The sequence below is a fragment of the Armigeres subalbatus genome, chromosome 2 (genome assembly GCF_024139115.2).
Source record: "Armigeres subalbatus isolate Guangzhou_Male chromosome 2, GZ_Asu_2, whole genome shotgun sequence".
Classification (NCBI taxonomy): Eukaryota; Metazoa; Arthropoda; class Insecta; order Diptera; family Culicidae; genus Armigeres; species Armigeres subalbatus.
The window spans coordinates 94,269,126-94,289,576 of NC_085140.1; the positions used below are offsets into that span (position 1 = coordinate 94,269,126).

The following is a 20,451-nucleotide window of genomic DNA, read 5'->3' on the forward strand; positions in this document are numbered from 1 at the left end:
ACGTCACGATTTCAATGGAAACGTTAAGGGCTGTGACGTCATACGCGCGTGTGCACGGGCAAAATCGACTCAGTTATCCTTTCGCTCATCTATAGATTCTACTATCTATAGTTTTGAGCAGTCATGCTTTTGACGGAAATTGAATAAAATTTCCGTGAGAAAAAAAGGGAGGACAATACAATAATAAATTTACAAAATTATTTTACTCAGTCACTGAGTAGATGAAAGTTGGCGTGCATCACTGATCCGAAGTCCGAATGATCTTGCATGAAAGCATCGGCCGCGCTCGACCGTGGCAACACTCACACCACCAAACTTCGCCACCGTCGCGAAGCGGAGCTGTCAAAACAGTTCCCACGACTCTGGCTGAAATCAAAATCCAAAATAAAGGTCTTCAATGTACGCCAAAATTGGACAGCCCGCATTAAATCGCTTTCTTATTGGTAAATATCGGCCAGAACCGGGCCAAACAATAACATTCGCGTTCGGAACAAGTTGGTGCATCGGTTTCGGGTGGTGGCCGGAGTGGTCTTCCGGCGGAAGTGGCCAAATTTACGCTCAAAGGCACTTCCGTTTCGCGGGTAGCGAACGGAAACGGAATGTCCCGCTGCTGCTGCTACTGACAGTGTGTGCGAGTGAACTCACTTCTCTTCAAGATGGAGAAACGATGGTGGCATTTCCAAAGGAATTTCGGTGGTGACGGAACGGTTGCAGCTATTTGCGAAGGAATTGTGTACGGGAGTGAAGTGTTGGGGTAACGGATTGAAAATCGGTTGTGAATGCTATACGAGTGAGAATAATTCGAATGGCCCCGGAAGTGGAGCATCCTTGAGAGTGAACTGCGTAAATAAGGTTATGAATTGCTGGCGTATGAAATGGGCAGCAAATCCGGGGACGTAATGAGTCAGACCCGCGAGTTGGATGCCGTACTTGGTAAAAGTGTAACGGGATCATTGTCCTGTAAATGTTTTTTTTTCTTACAGCAGCGGTTCTCAATTTTAACCTGACGTTCAACATTATAACAGCATTGTAATATAATTTTAATGTTAGAGTAGACTTAAGAATTCACTTGAAAAGTTAAGAATTAATTGCTCAATATTGTTTAGGTCAGATGAACTTCATCAAATTTGATTTTTCGTTCAAAATTACTTTCGAACGGAAACAAAAAAAAAGGCAAAAATCTGTTTATTTAAATGTTTGTTAAATTAATAGATCTCCATCCCTAAGCCTAAAAGAAGTCCGTTTTGTTCTTTTGGGTTTACAAACGGATTTGTTTTGGACTTCGTAAACAGAATGTTCTTGGGCTTTCAAACAAAATTTATTTGGGCGTGCGATCCAAATTCTTTTCGAACTTCTGAACAAAATCCTGTTGAGCCTTCCAGGCAAAAGATATTTTAGTTACTAGATAAAGATTGTCGCTGTCGTCGCTGTCCGGAACATCTTTTGCTGGCGAGAATAGGGGAGCTAAATGTCAAAGAAGGAAAATCCATACGATTTGACAGGTATGTACCACACATGTTTCGGACAGCAGAACAAAGGGAACCGAAGCGACAATCTTTATCTAGTAACTAAAATATCTTTTTTCCAGGCGGAACCATTTTCAGATTCCGTAGGGATCCCGTTTGGGATTTCGAACAGAATCTCTCTAGGCTTTCGAATAAAATACTTTTGAACATACGATAGAATCTCTTTGGGTTTCCGAATTGATTTTTTTTTGTGATTCCGAACGAAATCTATTAGGACTTTTGAACGCAATCCTTTTACATTTGAGTTGATTGAATAATTAGAGAGGATCCATTTTGGACTTCCAAATGGAATCATTATGGGCTTCCAAACGGAATTCAATGAGGTTTCCGAATGAAATCCTTTTGGACCTCACAAAACGGAATCTATTTGTGGACTTTTGAAAGGAATCCTTGTTGATTTGAGTTGATTGAACAGTTCAGGAGGAATCCTTTTGGACTTCCAAACGGAATCTTTTTAGGATTTAAAACGGAATCCTTTTTAATTTGAGTTCATTGAATAGTTGGAGAGGAATCATTTTGTACTTCCAAACGAAATGCTTTTGGACTTTCGAAAGGATTCTTTTTGGGATTCCAAACGGAATCTATTTGTGAATTTTTAAACAAAATCCTTTTTAATTTGAGTTGAACGAACAGAGGAACCATTTTGGACTTCCAAACGGAATTCTTTCAGATTTACGAAATACAAATTATACTTCCAAAAGATATTGTTTTGGGATTCCGAACAGAGTCTATTTGTGGACTTTTGAAAGGAATACTTTTTGATTTGATTTGATTGAACAGTTCCAGAGGAATCTCTTGGAGCTCAAAACGGAATCTTTTTGGGCTTCTAAACGAAAACTTTTTGGGATTCAGAACGGAATATATTTTGGAACGGAATCCTTTTTAATTTGAGTTGATTGAATAGCTAGAGAGGAATCATTTTGGACCTCCGAACGAAATCCTTTTGGACTTCCAAACGGAATTCTTTCAGGTTTACGAATAAAATCCATTTGGATCTCCAAACGGAATCTATTTGTGGACTTTTGAAATGAATCATTTTTTATTTAAGTTGATTGAACAGTTCGAGAGGAATCCTTTTGGACTTCCAAACGGAAGCTTTTCGGGGTTCCAAACGGAATCCTTTTTAATTTGAGTTGTTTGAATAGTTAGAGAGGAATCATTTTGGACTTCCGAACGAAATCCTTTTTGACTTCCAAAAGAAATTGTTTTGGGATTCCGAACAGAGTCTATTTGTGTACTTTTCAAAGGAATATTTGAGTTGATTGAACAGTTCGATAGGAATCCTTTTGGACTTCAAAACGGAATATGTTTGGGCTTCAGAACGGAATATTTTTGGGCTTCCAAACGGAACCTTTTTGGGTTTTAGAACGTATTCCTTTTCGGCTTCCGACTTCCAAATGGAATTCTTCTGAACTTCCAAAAGGAATCTTCCGAACTGAATATTTTTCGGATTTCGAACGGAATCTATTTGGACTTTCAAAGGGAATTCTTTTGTATTTGAGTCGATTGAATAGTTCGAGAGGAATTATTTTGAATTTCTAAACGGAATCATTTAAGGGTTCCGAACAGAATCTATTTGGACTTTCGAACGTAAGTCGATTGCATAATTCGAGAGAAATCCTTCAGGACTTCCAAACGGAATATTTTTGAAATTCCGAACTAAATCTATTTACGAACGGAATTCTTTTTGATTTGATTTGAATGAATAGTTCGAGAAAAATCCTTTGGGGAATCCGATCGGAATCTATTAAGTCTTTCGAGCACAATCCTTTCACATTTGAGTTGATTGAATAGTTAGAGAGAAATAATTTTGGACTTCCAAACGAAATCTTGTTGGTTTTCGAACGGAATCCTTTTCGGCTTCCAAACGAAATTTTTCTGGATTTCCCAAAGGAATCTTTTTGGGATTCCGATTGAAATCTATTTGTGGATTTTTAAACAAAACCCATTTTGATGTGAGCTGATCGAATAGTTCAAGAGGAATCATTTTGGACTTCCAAATGGAATCCTTTTGGGCTGCCAAACCGAATTCTTTGAGGTTTCCTAATCCTTTTGGATCTCCAAACGGAATCTATTTGTGGACTTTTGTAAGGAATACTTTTTGATTTGAGTTGATTGAACAGTTCTAGAGGAATCATTTGGACCTCCGATTGAAATCCTTCCGGAAGGAATCTTTTTGGGCTTCCGAACGAAATCCCTTAAGGTTTCCGAGTGAAATTCTTTTGGGTTTCCAAAAAGAATCTTTTTGGGCTTCCGAATTGAATATTTTTCGTTTTGGTTCGCGAATGGAATGTATTGGGTCTACTAAATGGAATCCTATTAGGCTTCTGAACAGAGTTATTTTGAGTGCAAGTTTCTTTTTCGGATTCCGAATCGAATCCTTCTGGTATTCTGGTATAGGTCAAAAATATTTCGTTTAGAATGGAATCCCAAACGGATTCTATTTATATTTGAACTTCAGTTTGAGAGCCCAGATGAATTCCGTTTGGAATATTGAGCTTGCTGATGTCTATTAAACCTCTTTCATGTTCTATTCCACTCTCCAATAGAGCTTGCTAACGTTTAATCATCTTTCTCTTTCAAGCGCTTGAAATGATTAAACGTTAGCAAGCTCTATTGGAGAGTGGAATAGAACATGGCCATAATAATATCAATTACATGTCAACTGATTAGAAACTTTGTGAACATTGTTTAGATTATTGAAATCTACACTATCAGATATATTAGTGCTGTCCAATGAGCAGCACGAAGTAGCTCGAAGTTGTTCCTGTCACGCTCATGCCCATTTGTTGACAAAAAAGAGCGAGCAGGACAAGAATAACTTTAAGCTACTTCGAGCTGCTCATGGGACCTATGTTTTGTAAGCAGACAGGACAATGCACCGCTCATCTTGCCAGCACCTTGCGCACTGGTCAAAAATGCTGCTCATCACCCTCCACTACTTATCAGCATCGAATACAGTCATGTACACGATTTCATCGAACGTACTGCGCCCGTGTCATACGATTTTAAGAAAACCGACCACTTAATACAGATGCATTATCGAGTATCGATTGGGGAAACGTTCTCAATACGCATGATATGGATGAAGCTGCTCTAGCCTTCTCACATGTCATGATGTACGTCATCGATAGGCACATTCCAAAGAGAGTTCTGAATAACATTTCGCGACCTCCCTGGCAGACAAGCGGATTACGAAAACTGAACAGTTAAGAGAGCTGCTCTGAGGCAATTTACCAAGTATCGGAAACTACCACTGCGAGATCAGTACGTGAGGCTCAACCATGAATACCAGCGTGTCAGTCGTCAGAACTTTTTGCGTTACCAGCACAGTATTGAGCGTAAGTTCAAGCAGCGGCCGAAATCTTGCTGGAGTTACATCAACAAACAGCGCAAAGAATCTGGTCTGCCATCTTCAATGCAGTACAACGGTGAAACAGTGTCTACCCCGTCGGAGCTCTGTGGGCTATTCGCTGAAAAATTTGCCAGTGTCTTCAGCGATGAGCGTATTAGTGCTGACCAAGTTAGACTCGCAGCTAGCAAAGTTCCATTAAGCAACCAAACATTAGGCGTGTTAGATGTTGACGTTGACGCTATATTTAGAGCCGCAACAAAATTCAAGTGGTCCTATAATCCAGGACCAGACGGTATTCCAAATTTCTTGTTTGCTTGACCCTCTTCGTCGTATTTTTCATTTGTCACTGTCTAGTGGAATATTTCCATCTTGCTGGAAAATCGTAGAAAAAGGTAGCAAACGCAACGTAGACAAGTACCAAGGAATCACGTCATTAAGCGCCGTTTCTAAGCTGTTCGAACTCGAACTCAGCCCCGACCAACACGGCTTTACCGCCGGTCGTTCTACCACTAGCAATTTGCTATGCCTTACTTCGTACATCACCAACAGCATGCTCAGAAGGAAGGATGCAAACCGATGTTATCTACACCGATCTGTCTGCCGCATTTCACAAGTTGAACCATGCTATCGCTGTTGCCAAACTCGACAGGTACGGCATCGGTAGTGATTTATTGTGCTGGTTCCGCTCATACTTGACTGGCCGACAACTGATGGTGGCTTAAGATGACTGCGAATCGAATAGTTTCCAAGCAACATCTGGAATACCGCAAGGAAGCCATCATGGGTCACTAATATTCCTGCTCTACTTCAATGACGTTCATCTAGTCATCGAAAGCCCTCGACTGTCGTACGCTGACGATTTGAAAATGTTTCTCCAAATTAGTTCAACTACTGACTGTCTTAATTTACAACGGTAGGTCACACATTTTGGCAGCATGTGTTCTCTAATCCGTATGGTCGTAAACCCAGCCAAGTGCTCCGTCATAACGTTCTCTCGAAAGAAAGAACCGATAATTTTCGACTACAACCTACTTAACACGACACTCGAACGCACGAATCACATCAAGGACCTTGGTGTAGTCCTGGACTCAGAGCTAACATTTAAGCAGCACATCTCGTACGCTGTCGATAAAGCTTCTAGGACATTGAGATTAATATTTAGGATTGCCAAGAATTTTTCCGACATTTATTGCTTGAAAGCCATCTACTGTTCTCTTGTGCGTTCTACCCTAGAGTACTGCTCTGCAGTTTGGAGCCCAGCGTACAACAATGGCGCCGAACGCATCGAATCGGTCCAACGTCGGTTCCTGCGATTTGCACTTCGGAAGTTCCCATGGAGGGATCCGTTTTGACTACCGAGCTATGAGAGCGGATTCAACAGAGTTGCAACATTGTTTGACTTCCATTTATCGCTTAATATGTTACGTCGGAGGTTTTTGTCTTTTTTTAACACACCTAGATAGCAATTTTACTACTGTGACTTTTTTGAATCGATTGTGATTTCTCGCTTAACTTTTCAAAAGGACCTAAGTAAATTTTTTTTCATGAATTAATTTGAATAGCGCAATCAACAGAAAACATAAAAGCAATTGATTGCAGTACTCAAATTAATTCATGAAAAAAATGTTACTTAGGTCCTTTTGAAAAGTTAAGCGAGATTTCTAAATGTACTTTACACACAACTCATTTCACAGTATTCGGTAAATTTTACCGAAATCTCAACAACAGAACCGTTCGGTAATTTTTTTACAGATTTTTTTTATTTTTTTTCCATTGCTCAACTGTCAAAATCACCGAAAATCAGTAAAATTATTTACCGAACAGTTCTGCTGTTGAGATTTCGGTAAAATTTTACCGAATTCGGCGATTTATTTTAAGTATGTATATTTTAAGACCATCATTCAGGGGAACGACACCCAATTTTTTCATTATGGATTTTGACAGGTTCGCCTGTTCGTGCTTTTTTGGGTGATAAATTTATCCCCCAGTGTCAAATTACCCAAATACTTATTTATTTCGCATTAGTATGAGCGCGAATTTTGAATGTTTACGTTTTTACAGGAGAATATGATGCAAAACGCCCATACCACTCAATAATCCAAAATGATACAATCAATAGAAAATAGAAAAAAAATTTAACGAACTATAAATTAAAACTATTTTACACTCGATTCCATGCTTTAAACATAAGAATGTTCAACTTATTTGCTCAATTCTTCAGAATACTACTTGCACAAGGTACTGTCTGTACCTTTGTTCGTTTTTCATCATTTTCACCCTCGGAATTGGTGACTCAGAAAAGATGTGATAACGATGACGTAGCTTGTCACCCCCGTGTTGGAACCACACAGAGCCTGTTGATGTTGTAAACAAATCAACAAGTAAATAAACAAATAAACATGTAAATAAGCAATATTGCTTTATGTACAATTCACGTAACGCATAAGCACAAGCACAAGTTTAGGGGACGAAAAAGTTTATTTTTATCATTTCATACAGTTTTTCAAAATTCACGTCTGGTCATTATTTTCCATCAGCATGATCCTAAAGTATTTTATGTTTTTCCCTCGGTGTCTATTTTTGACTGTATTGATAGCGATCCTTACCAGCTATATCGATATCGTTCAAAAAGCTGATCAAATCTAGGCAAAAAAGCTCATCAATTCTTGCCTTTCTGCCGAACTTTTTATAGAAGCCTCAGAGACCCATAATGTTACATACCAATCGACTGAGCAAATGTCTCTGTCCGTGTGTATGTGTATGTGCACCCAAAAGCTAAGAAAAAACATTTGCCGACTTTTCATATACTAATCCTTAACCGATTTTCTCGCAACAAGTTGCATTCAACAGAGGGCAAAACGAATCATGATCACCATTGATCAAAACGCAAGAAAGGCAGTATTAATACTCGAAGAATTAAGTTGGGTTTTTGTCATACAAAACGAACAACTTTGGAGATCTAGATCTCGACTGCTCGTGGCTTGATTTTGAATGAAATTCTGGCGGGTGTTCAGACATTTCATTTCATTTTACCATATCAATTTTTTGGCCACATTTAGTTACATCGTAATAACATACAAGTTTTTTCTCCGATTCTATCATTCTAAAATTTACTCCTGGTATAAACTGATAAATTATAAGAGACTTGCGAAGAGCTAATAAAAAATACGTGTGCACTTTTAGATGGTTGAAGACGTAAGAGATCGAATCTGGTTTTATTAATCATCAGTACGCTATTGCTATAATACAGCATATAGAAAGTATACTACACATACATATATATGACATGTTCGAATTATGGTATCGAAAAGGGGTTTAGCCTATTAGGTGAACACATCAGTTCTTTCCCCTTAAATTCAGATTATTATATTTATCTAATTTAGTCATCATGCCTTTTTCGATAGTATTCAAATTTACAATATAATGCTAACATTTTTTTCTTATAATATAATACTAAAAACATAATTCAATAATTTCACTAACTTCAGAACGCAAATCTCATTTGCTCTAAACTTCAACAAAACCATGCTTTCGTTCGACTTGGAGCACAATCATCTCATATTCAATTCTGATCGCGATTTACTTCGCGTGGCGATCGGACTACGTTTCAACTGCATGAATCGTCTTCGTTTGCCATCCGGTTTCTCCGGCACCACAGGAATGTCTGGAAACCCTAGAAATTCGTCCTCAGAGTCACTCGATTCTCTCTGTCTCTTGATACGCTGCAATGGTATCCTCATCCTTGAACCTGTCGGTCGCCTTTCCATTATTTTCAGCTGTGAGCGATGTGCGTTTAAGGTGTTCCTGCCGACGGAAATTCGATATATATTAGTTGATATTCTGGCTACATACTGCGCTATGATCCATTTCTCAAGCGCAGTTTTGTCGTGGTTTCTATAAAATACTTTATCCCCCGGGTTCAACTTGAGAAATGGGTCTTGGGAGGGCGCACTACAGGGTTCATCAATATGTTCGTTGTTGTAAGAGTCTTTAGCCGGAGAGATAATAAGCTGATTTTTGTAACTCTTCTTCGGATGTAAAAGGTCCGTCAACGTTTTAGGTTTAAAACAGAAAATCTTTTCTGATGGAAACATTCCATCTACACTAGACCCAGTATTACGATAATTGGATAGAAAATATAAAATACGTTCCTCTATTTCGAGGCTCTTAGTCAATGGATCTAATAAAAATTTCTTAAAAACATCTTTAGCTGTTCTCACCATTCTCTCCGCCTGCCCGTTGCTACTCGGGTTGTACGGCGGACTTTTCAAAACTTTTATGCCTTGTCTTTCCATGAATGATATAAATTGATGAGCGTTAAACGGAGGACCCCCGTCCGTGACTAGCACGTCTGGCAGTCCGAATCTAGAAAAAAATGCTACAAATTTACGAATGACTTTAGAGGCCTCAGTTCCAGTTTTCATCAAATCAATCTCTAACCATTTACTGAAGCTATCAACCACCAATAGGAAAACTCGGTGTTCGAAATGGAAAAAATCGGCATGAATGCGACTAAAAGGCCGACTCGTTGGTATCCAAGATGTATCACTAGCTGGTTTAGATGCGGTAGATGTTTGCAAACATATTTGGCATTGCTTAACATGCCATTCTAAATCTTCATTGATTCCTATCCAAAATACACACCGCCTTGCCGTTTGTTTCATTTTAACGATCCCTTGGTGGTTTGCTTGAAGCAACTTCAAAATCCTTATATAGTGTAGCAGGTATGAAAACCCTATCCTGGTATAGAAGACACCCGTCTATTAGTTCAAGATCATACCTCAAAGCGTACGCCTTCCTCCAGTCTGGATCTATACGTTGAGGCCAGCCATTACTTACGTAAAACGCAATTTTTGACAAGAATTCATCTTTTTGGCTATTATAGCATAGTCAAGTGGAAAATCATTGAAGAAATTAATACACTTTATACTGCCACTATCAATGAATTTCGGAACTTCTACATTCAAAGGGAACCGAGAACAGAAATCGGCATTTCCCATCTGTGTGGAAGGCCTATAAACTATTTCATAGTCATATATCGACAAGTCCATCATGTACCTCTGCAATCTAGTGACACACAGCTGGTTTTTCCCTTCTTTTCCAAAAATCCCCAGTAACGGTTTATGGTCCGTAAATATCATAAACTTCTGACCGAACAAAAATTTATGAAATTTCTTAACTGTGCACACTACCGCCAGTGCTTCAAGATGTAATATGGGTATTTTCTCTGTGCAGCATTGAGAGAAAAGGAAGTGAAACTGATAGGTTTCTCTTCTCCGTCAACTATATGAGCAATAACTCCTCCCAGTCCATATGTACACGCGTCAGTAATTACTACAACTGGTTTGTTAGGATCATAAAATTCTAAGATTTCCGCTGAAAGTAACGCCGTTTTACATTGATCAAAAGCTAGCTGACAATGGTCATCCCATGTGAATTTCTTGTTCTTCTTTAGTAACTGATATAGAGGTTCCAAAGTTACTGACAATCTAGGTACAAATTTTCCATAATAATTTACTAGTCCGAGAAAAGCCTTCAGCTCTGATACATCCTTGGGTATTTTTGCTTCTTTAATAGTTAAAACTTTTTCCGGAGATGGAAGCAAACCATTATCCGTGATCAAATGTCCTAGATATGAAAGAGAATTTACAAAAAACTTACACTTTTTTAAATTTATTTTAATATTGGCGGAATGTAATTTTTCCATCACCATCATCAGATTCTTTAAACACTCTTCCTTCGTGGCTCCTGCGACTAAGACATCGTCAAGATAACAGCGTACATGTTTCAACCCAGCTAAAACTTGATCCATTATTTTCTGGAAAAGAGACGCACTTGAAGAGGCCCCCTGTGGTAAACGATTGTAAGTGTATAAACCTTTAATCGTATTTATTACCATAAATTTTCTGGCCCTTTTGAAAGTTGTAACTGCGTGTACGCCCCGCCAAGTCAAGACAACAAAACCACTTACAACCCGATAGAGATGCAAATATGTCTTGCGCCAATGGTAGTGGGTAAGTATTAGGTATTATAATTTTATTTATAGATACCTTACAGTCGATAACCATACGAATATCGTCGTCCTTTTCAAAACAATGACCACCGGTGAGGCCCACTCGCTAACCTGGATAGGGGTGATCACATTTTGTTTTTCAAGAGAGTTTAAATGCTCCAACACTTTGTCCCTAAGCTTAAATGGCACCTCGTATGCTTTTTTGAAAATTGGTTGATTATCTTTCAATACTAGATCTGCTTCGTGACCTAAAATTGGTTTGGAAAAATCACCATCAAAACAATTTGGAAACATTGACTTAATAGCAATTTCAAACTTACACATGTTTTTTGCATTGATTTCCGAAGATTGCAGTGAATTGAGGCTCATGGCATTACCAAATGTATTTCTCCAGTGAGGGAAAATACCTCCAACCAATTTCTACCCAAAAGCGGCACAAAGTTGCTTGAACAATCCAAAATGATCAACGATACCTGCTTTTCAATATTGTTAATTTTCACTCAAACCTGAATTTTTCCAAAATGTTCAATCGTTGACCGTTAACTACGATAAGGCTACTAGTGCATTTCATTACTTTTACATTTGCGAAACAATCTTTATGTGTAGCTAAGCTAATGACAGAAACCGCTGCTCCAGAGTCAACTTCCATGTTAATTTTTCTACCATCTATCGAAACCTCTATTAAGCAAGGAGCATTTGTGAACCCCGATTTGATCATCATACAAGCATAATCATTGTCAGAATCGTCCGTATCGCGAATGCTTAGTCGTTTGAAATCATAGCTTTCTTCCTTTTCTAAATCCTTTTCCTCTACAAAATTAACAGTGCGTCGGTTTCTCAATTTTAAGCAGTTCCTTTTACATGACCTCTTTTCTTGCAAAATTGCAAATCACATTTGCATGAATATCATCGTTCTCAGGTTTGCGACGGTGTTGGTACGACGGGCGATGATTACGATTATCGTAGCGGTTGTTATTATTATAATGACATCTACCTGAATGTTGTTCTCTGGAGAGCGACTTCGATTGCTATCTAAACTCCGACTACGATACCCGTTTTCATACCTACGTATTTGCTGTCTACCGCACCAATCAGAAGACTCACCGTATTTACTTTGGTTCTGGCCCAAACGATATTTTACTGAATTTATGCTCCTACCACTCTCTTCGTGACCGTTCAGGGTTTGTACACGTAATTTTGCTAACTCAGTTCTAATAACTATTTGTTCTACCTCATCCAAAGCTATATCGTCCTTCATGAGCAACTTCTGCTTCAATTCCTGATCCCTTAACCCAAATATTATGGCGTCTTTTATGGCTTCATCTTTGTGAGCACCGAATCCACATTGAGCTGCAATAAGTTTAATACCTAGCACATAGTTTTCTGCTGGTTCGTCAATTCCCTGCTTCCTCATGTGTAGCCTATGCCTGTGCATCATATTGGGTTCTATTTTATCAAACCGGTTCTTAAGTTTTTCTATCATATCGGCGTAATCTATAGTCATCACGTCCTGCCCCGGATAAATCAATTTAACTTCCTCAAAAATCACTGGACCACTCATTGTGATAAATGGCTTTTCTTCATGTTATCTGCGACATTATTCAACTGATAGAGTATATCCATACGCTCCATATATTGAGCAAAGCTGGATCCTCTAACAAAATGGTCGACGGTTCCAATCAATGAAGACATAATAGTATAATATTACAAGAACAATAGGAACTAAAAGAATAGATAATAAGAAATTGAATAGAACGACTTACGTGACCTTTAATTTACAATGGTGAGCTGGTACTTCCAATGGCTACGGTTTTCGTCCAACCTTTATCTCCCCTAATGACTGGTGCTGACCTTCTCTATAATTGGCTTCCGTCACACCAAAATTCCTCGGTTCATTTGGTACTCAATTGCTGATGCTGATTTATAGCTGGTGCTGACCTTCACACTTCCACTGTTGCTGACTCACAATCAAGTATTTCGCGGGATATGTTCACTATTTGGTATTTACCACACAAGCCTTTTACGGATTCATGGGATTGACCCTCACTATCCAACACAGTTTTCGAAGTGCACCTAATGTAATTAGTTAGGAATTATACACGTTTTATTGCTGGCCTTTTGGTTAGATGATTGTTACTACAGCCTCACAATAGACCTTCAAAGATGGCGTATTACACTATATTCACGAAACACGTGCTGGGATGAATCTTTGCCATTTTTTATATGGATATTGAAATCTGTAATCTGTTCGACCAGTAATGATGAAACGAACTGATTCCAACACTCCTTGAAACAATTAATCACTGTATTCTATATTTAACAGTGGTCAAATGTTCATGGGACACAAGCTTCAGTTCTATTATTCACACACGGTCAAAATTTTCACCGCTATGAAATTTTCACTACTCAATACTGTTAATTTCATGGAAATTACAGTCTTCCAAGTAGCTCCACCGAAAATAATTATTTCCCTCGTCGCCACTGATAAATTATAAGAGACTTGCGAAGAGCTAATAAAAAATACGTGTGCACTTTTAGATGGTTGAAGACGTAAGAGATCGAATCTGGTTTTATTAATCATCAGTACGCTATTGCTATAATACAGCATATAGAAAGTATACTACACATACATATATATGACATGTTCGAATTATGGTATCGAAAAGGGGTTTAGCCTATTAGGTGAACACATCATAAACGAACATTATTGTATTTAAATCACTCCAAGACTGATCTTTTTCTCAAAACGAACGTTTGAAATAGATTACTGAACCGACCTTCGAATCCATAGGTCAAGTAGATCCACAATAACATTAGTTTATCGGGTTTGAGCACTTGATGTGCACATTAGGGTGGTTCAAAAAATCGATTTTGCCCAACAGTGCTCATCTGATTCTTTACCATGTTCTGAGTGTCCTCTGAAAATTTGAGCTCATTTGGATTAAAACTGATTTAGCACAAGCCATTTCAAGTTTGCATGCAAATCAGTATGGGGAAATTTATTTTTTCATTATACTGTTAATGACGCTTCCCCATCAAGCGCATGCTAAAAGAAAACCTACATAGCTAAAAGGAATACTCAACAGCTTTCACTCAGTGAAAACCGCATCTAAATTAATCGTTCCAATAATTAGTAATCGAATTTAATCTATATCGTGGATTTCTGGAGCTAATTGCATAACTCATCAACAGGCAACATTGCTGCTCGTGGCGCGAAAGATAGCATACACAAATTCAGGCTACTATGTTGCACTGCACATTTCAGTGATGCCCTCAAAGAAGTTTAACGATCATGACTTAAGATTCGCAACCTGTCTTAAAATCGATTACTAATTATTGGGACGATTAATCAACATGCGGTTTTCGTTGGGTGAAAGCTGTTGAATATCCCTTTTAGCTATGTAGGTTTTCTTTTAACCTGCGCTTAATGGGGAAACGTCATTAACAGTATAATGAAAAAATAAAATTCCTCATACTCATTTGCATGCAAACTTGAAACGGCTTGTGCTAAATCAGTTTTAATCCAAATGAGCTCAAATTTTCAGAGGACACTCAGAACAAGGTAAAGAATCAGATGAGCACTGTGGAGCGAAATCGAATTTTTGAACCACCCTAGTGCACATACATAGCCAAGATTATTAATAAACTTGAATCTTCGCTAAATAAACTATTTTTGTTCCATCGCAATAGTTTTGTTTTCATTCCAAAAACGAACTTTTTATAGAAGCCCATAGACCCAGTTGGACGAACTGAACAAATGTCTGTCCGTCTGTGTGTATGTGTTTGAACAAAAGGTAAGAAAAACATTAGCCGACTTTTCATACAGCAATCCTTAACCAATTTTTCGACAGGGGGTAAATCCTAGTTGATCACTTTTGAATTTGATAACGTTCGGTCGATCCGCTTAAATGTTATGAATAAAATAGTGCTTCGAACCATATTAGGTTGTTGTCTTTGCTAAATAGGGAGAAAAGCAGCAGAGTTCAGGAAGGTTTCTTAGCCCTGTGAATGAAATGTTGATAATGGTAAAATAAAAGATATACCTATCTGAAGTCCGGTCAAGCTTTCAGTGATATCGAGCAATGAACTGCCGAAATCTAGATTTGAAAGATTAAAAGCAAAAGTTGAAAACAATAGTTGGTCGGTTTTTTGCCTATGAGTGCACTTACTTACTTACCTTACATATTCAACTTCGTCCATCGTAGCTTGAAGAAAGGCCCACGCGTTGTCTCGCTCTGTACCTTTTTGTTACTTTAATTTTTGCTACTACTTCCTTGACCTGATATAAAATATGTATACCTACTATTTGATTATGCAAAAAAAATGAATAAAAAATTACAACTATGTACCTACTAAATCTTCTCGGAATAACACAAACATTCAGTTGACACAATAAGGCGATGAACTTATTTACAATAAAAAATCACGTTAATAAAGAAAAAAAAAGTTGACATAATCGAGAATCTTATGATAAACCCGTTACTATGAGAAATTGAGAACCGCTGCACACCATCCAACTTTGCGTCCAAGAAATGAAATTTAGATACGGCACGAAGGTACGAACCTCTCTAAAGGATGCTCCACAGTCACCACCAGTTCACCATCAGCACCGCCCGAACCGAGACCGAGATTCAGAAGGCACCACACACCGATCGGTGTTTTGCCGTTCGCTACAACATGTTTCACGATTTTCCAGTTCCCTTAGTCAGTGATTTCCCTTTTTCTCATCTTTCCGATTTATTTCCTTTCCTCTGCTCTTCAACGAACCGTCCACCCGTCCTCACGCGGTACGATCATTTCTCGCGATGGTGCTGCTGCTGCTGTGCTCTCAACAACGACGTCGACCAAACGACCGATGCCGTGCGGCATCTCAGATCAGTTGAGTTGTTTTGTTTCGCGAATTCCTTCTCCACTGCCGCCGGTGAAAGCAACGACGCGACGACGACGGCGACGGCGAGAGGACGCGGCAGCTGAAGAGAAACAACGAATAAAACCAACCAACAAGAACCACAACAGTGGTGGTGGACGGAAGTTGGCAGTGGCCCGGGAGGAGGAAGAGGCGGTAGCAGGTCTCGGTTGGAACTGGTACGACGTCGTGCAGCAACAGCGGCAAGAAGTCAACCTTGAAAGAAGAAACGCTCAACAGCAGCAACAACCGACGACGTCAACCGGGCGGCAGCGACGACTGTTGGCGCGGCGGGGACGACGGCGCAGAGAGCGGAAGGAAGCTGGGCATAACGAACTGCATCAGCGAAGCCGTCGTTTACAGCGAGGGTGTATCGACGGTGACCGGTGGTGGTGCTGCTGCTGCTGCGGTGAGGGGCGAAGAAGATGTTTGCGGAGAAACTGCTCGCCAACGTCGTCAAGGCGGAAATGCTAGCGAATAGCAGCGATACGGAGGAACTGCTGGAGAAGTTCGTTCCGGTTGGGATGGTGAGTAGCTTGCGCTCGATATTGAGAAGTTTCAACTTTCGTTTACTTTTGGTTAGCGTTTCTGCCCTACGGGCGATTGATTGTAAATAATTGGAGATGGTGGTTTCATTTCCGTTGATGATGCAGATTTATTTCATCATCTGAAGGTAGAAGTAACGATTTCATTGTGACTAAACTTTTAATATTTAGGTAGGTAGCTGTGTAATGTTACATTTTCAATGTAGAGGTTGATCTGGTGCACATTCTTATATCATTGAATTTTAAAACATTAAAACTAATAATTGAGATAGGAAGTGTATGTCAATTTATAAACCTGTAGGAAGCTTCACTGGCATTAACTTTTTCATGTGCACATATAACGGACAACATTGACTTTCATATCAGTTAGTACTTCTCCTATTCTAGCCATTCTAGCATACTTACTGGAGGGTGGAGGTACAAAATTGGTACATGTTATAAAAGAACCTTAGAAGTTCAAATAAGTGAGATCTGTGAACAATGAAATCTGTTGATTTTTTTGTTAAGGTATTTTTGTTGAACACGAAAATAAACGAATAGGTAATTAGTGTGGGCAATTTATTAAGTTACTGAATCTAGGTAGGGGTGATCGGGGCAATATGGGCCACCTAAGGAAATCGTTCTGAAAAGCGCTGAAAAGGTAAAAAAAACATCGTTCAAATGTAGTTGACTTATACTAGAGAATGTTACCTTTCATATTACGTCGATGAATGACAAAAAATGCGTTTGGAAATTGTTGGAATGCACTTTTGAAAATGTATTAATTTCAATGTGTGTTCCCGACTATACGGGGCAATATGAGCCACCATTTGGGGCAGTATGGGCCACCCATCCAAAACGTTTATTTAGGCGAAAAAATATCGTAATATGGAAGAATATGATATTCCTACAACAGTTGTGAGTATTCCATACCAAATAAAATAAAAAAACCGCACAACAGCGGACTGAACCGATTTGACACTCTTCACCGTTTGAACAGCCACATTTCAATTGGTCAATGGTCATTTTTTCTGTTTCAATCGCAGTAATGCGCTGTTGTAATTTTTCCGTAATGAATCTTACATATATGATAATATTATTGTATTTGACTACTGAAATTTGAACTTGTTCACATTTTAGGACCTGATATCTTGCTCTGTGCAGGTATGCCCATATTGCCCCATAGAGACTGGTTTTGGAAAAAAAAAGTTTTATGATAAATTCAGATTTGTATCAATACAAACATGTGTGCACAATATTCAATTTTAATATATCTTTTGATTGTGGTGTATTTTTGACCTGTATTTTAATCAGTTTTGTGTCAAAACCTTATTTATAAACTTCAAATCTTATAATAATTTTGCCTATGCAGCGAAAATTTACATTTTCAAGTGTATTTTCATGTTTGAATTGAATTTTAATGCGGTTTTCACGTTGATGCATATGTGGAGCATCCTCTTAAAGATCATACAACTTTTACATGATAAAACTTGTCAATAAACTCAAAATGAGGGTGGCTCATATTGCCCCGTATGTTCATATTGCCCCTACTGCCCCTAGTTGTAATCTATAGTCTCGTTGCTAAGACAATGTTAGTTTTTCCTTGCTTTGTCTCTTGTTCAATTTACATCAAGTGTATTTTCATGTTTGAATTGAATTTTAATGCGGTTTTCACGTTGATGCATATGTGGAGCATCCTCTTAAAGATCATACAACTTTTACATGATAAAACTTGTCAATAAGCTCAAAATGAGGGTGGCTCATATTGCCCCGTATGTTCATATTGCCCCTACTGCCCCTAGTTGTAATCTATAGTCTCGTTGCTAAGACAATGTTAGTTTTTCCTTGCTTTGTCTCTTGTTCAATTTACATCAAGTGTATTTTCATGTTTGAATTGAATTTTAATGCGGTTTTCACGTTGATGCATATGTGGAGCATCCTCTTAAAGATCATACAACTTTTACATGATAAAACTTGTCAATAAGCTCAAAATGAGGGTGGCTCATATTGCCCCGTATGTTCATATTGCCCCTACTGCCCCTAGTTGTAATCTATAGTCTCGTTGCTAAGACAATGTTTGTTTTTCCTTGCTTTGTCTCTTGTTCCGATGAGAAGCCCAGCGACCAAGTCGAGTTCAGTGTTGGGAAAAACTCAAAATTTTCAAACTCATGAACGATTCAATAAAATCTTGAGTTGAAATGCAATCAACTAAGCTCCTCGATCATGCATCACTTGAATCGTTTATTTAAACCATCGTAGTTTTTTTTTTATTTGGGCGTCACGCCGAAAGTAATTTTGGCTGGCGGTGGCGGCGGTATGTTAGACATTTTTCATCAGTTTTTACGGAACTTTTTCACGAATTTATTTTCATGGGTAATTTTTCACGGAGATTTCTCCATGTGTAATTCTTCAGTTTTTTTGCTTTTCTCGTCGTACTACAAAGTTGTACCGAAAGCAAGACCAAAAGGCTATCATTTCATTCCAAAAATAAACCTTTTATAGAAGCCCCATTGTGTTTAATACTAATCCAGTCAGCTCAACGAACTGAACAAATGTCTGTTTATGTCTGTTAATATGAGCCACCCTCAATTTGAACTTACTGATAAGTTTTATCACGTTACATTGCCGTTGGACGCATAAATGTCATATGTTACTTTTTAACATTTTTGAGGTTTTGATGTCTAACGTCATAATTTGATACGTATTTTGAAATATTTTGTCAAAACATAGGTTTCATAAACGTTTATTTCACCGAAGTTGAAGTGATAAAGGTTATAAATTCCTGAATAACATAATATTGTTAACATGACTGATATTATTGGATTTTGGATTACACTCACTTTTAATGATCTTTACTATTCCTTCCTGAACCGAGGATGTATCCTAAGAAATCGGGTAGGGGTATTCGAGGGAGCGAGCAACCTTGACCGTGTAGCAATATATAATAATAATGCATAACAAATTACAAATGTTAGGTGTTCATCTCACCCTATTATTATAACGTGGCATGGAATATACTGTGCGAATTCGCTTTATTTTCCCTGTTAGTCTCGACCTATTTATAGTTAGAACAATTAGCATTTAAGAACAAATTCATTGAAGCATTAGCTACCTTCTGGAAATAATCAAATAATTCACTTGATTAGTTAAAATCTATGCGGCTGTTAAGGTTTTAGAAGTCTCATACGTTTTCTAATAGTGAAAGCGATATTTACGTTTCAGTTCCACGTCAAATACATCTAACGAAGACTCCGCAATCCCCCTATCGTGCGACAGGTGTGGCTGACCATGGTTTGATGATTGAAGTTGTCGATTTTGGAGTGTGAATCTAGCTGATCGACGTTGCGCTATTAACACTCCCCCGGAATGCATTGAGGACCCGTCCGAAAACGTATTCTTTCTTACGCCAACGTCTAGCACCGCGAGTTTTACCACTGGTCTCTCGTAGATACCACCGCTTGCCGTTTGTACTGTTGCTGATCTCACTTGACCATCTGACGCGGTTCTAATGCCTATAATCCTTCCCTTTGGCCAGCAATTTCTCGGTAGATTCGGATCGGCTACAATTACGATATCGTTGACTTCTATGGGTTTCGTTGGTGTGAACCACTTTGAACGCCTAGTAATTGATGGCAGGTAGTCACGCAGCCATTGGTAGTCACGCAGCCAGCCAGAAGCTGTTAGCAAGTACTTGCGACAGCTCATAGTTATTTCTCAAGGCACGAGAGCTGTCGTCGAAAGAAACAAATGGTTTCATTCCGTTGCTGGACTGGCGGATAAAATGATTGGGAGTCAAAACTGGGGATTGATCTCCGTCTATCGGGATGCTCGTCAGTGGACGAGAGTTCAAAATGTTTTCGACCTCGTTTAGAGCATTCTCCAGGACCTCCGCTGAAACCACCCTCGATCCTAATACTTTTGTCAAGTTCGTTATAACGGTTCTGATGAGGCGCTCCCACACTCCACCCCTGTGTGGGGACACCGGTGGATTGAATTGCCATTCGGTGTAACTCGTGGTGAATTCAGCAACTAGCTTGTCTTGATCGTTTTTACGAACTGCTTCCTCGACAACTTTCTCTGTACCTTGGAAGCTAGTACCTCGATCGCTGCATATGACGACTGGAGTT

The 20,451-nt window shown here is 38.7% G+C and overlaps 1 protein-coding gene across 3 annotated transcripts in view; it reads left to right on the plus strand.

The window, feature by feature from the left end:
- The first annotated feature begins 305 nt into the window (after positions 1-305).
- The window catches only part of LOC134210061 (neurogenic locus notch homolog protein 1), a 37,133-nt gene continuing 16,987 nt past the window's right edge, over positions 306-20,451 (plus strand). The window contains exons 1-2 of one of the 3 annotated variants that reach the window (XM_062686087.1): positions 306-443; positions 15,769-16,327. In XM_062686087.1, coding sequence (XP_062542071.1) covers positions 16,226-16,327 — 102 coding nt within the window. In that variant the 5' untranslated portion in view covers positions 306-443; positions 15,769-16,225. Of the gene's footprint in view, positions 444-598; positions 791-15,768; positions 16,328-20,451 lie in introns of those variants that run through there. The other 2 variants (XM_062686088.1, XM_062686086.1) reach the window with 2 other exon arrangements.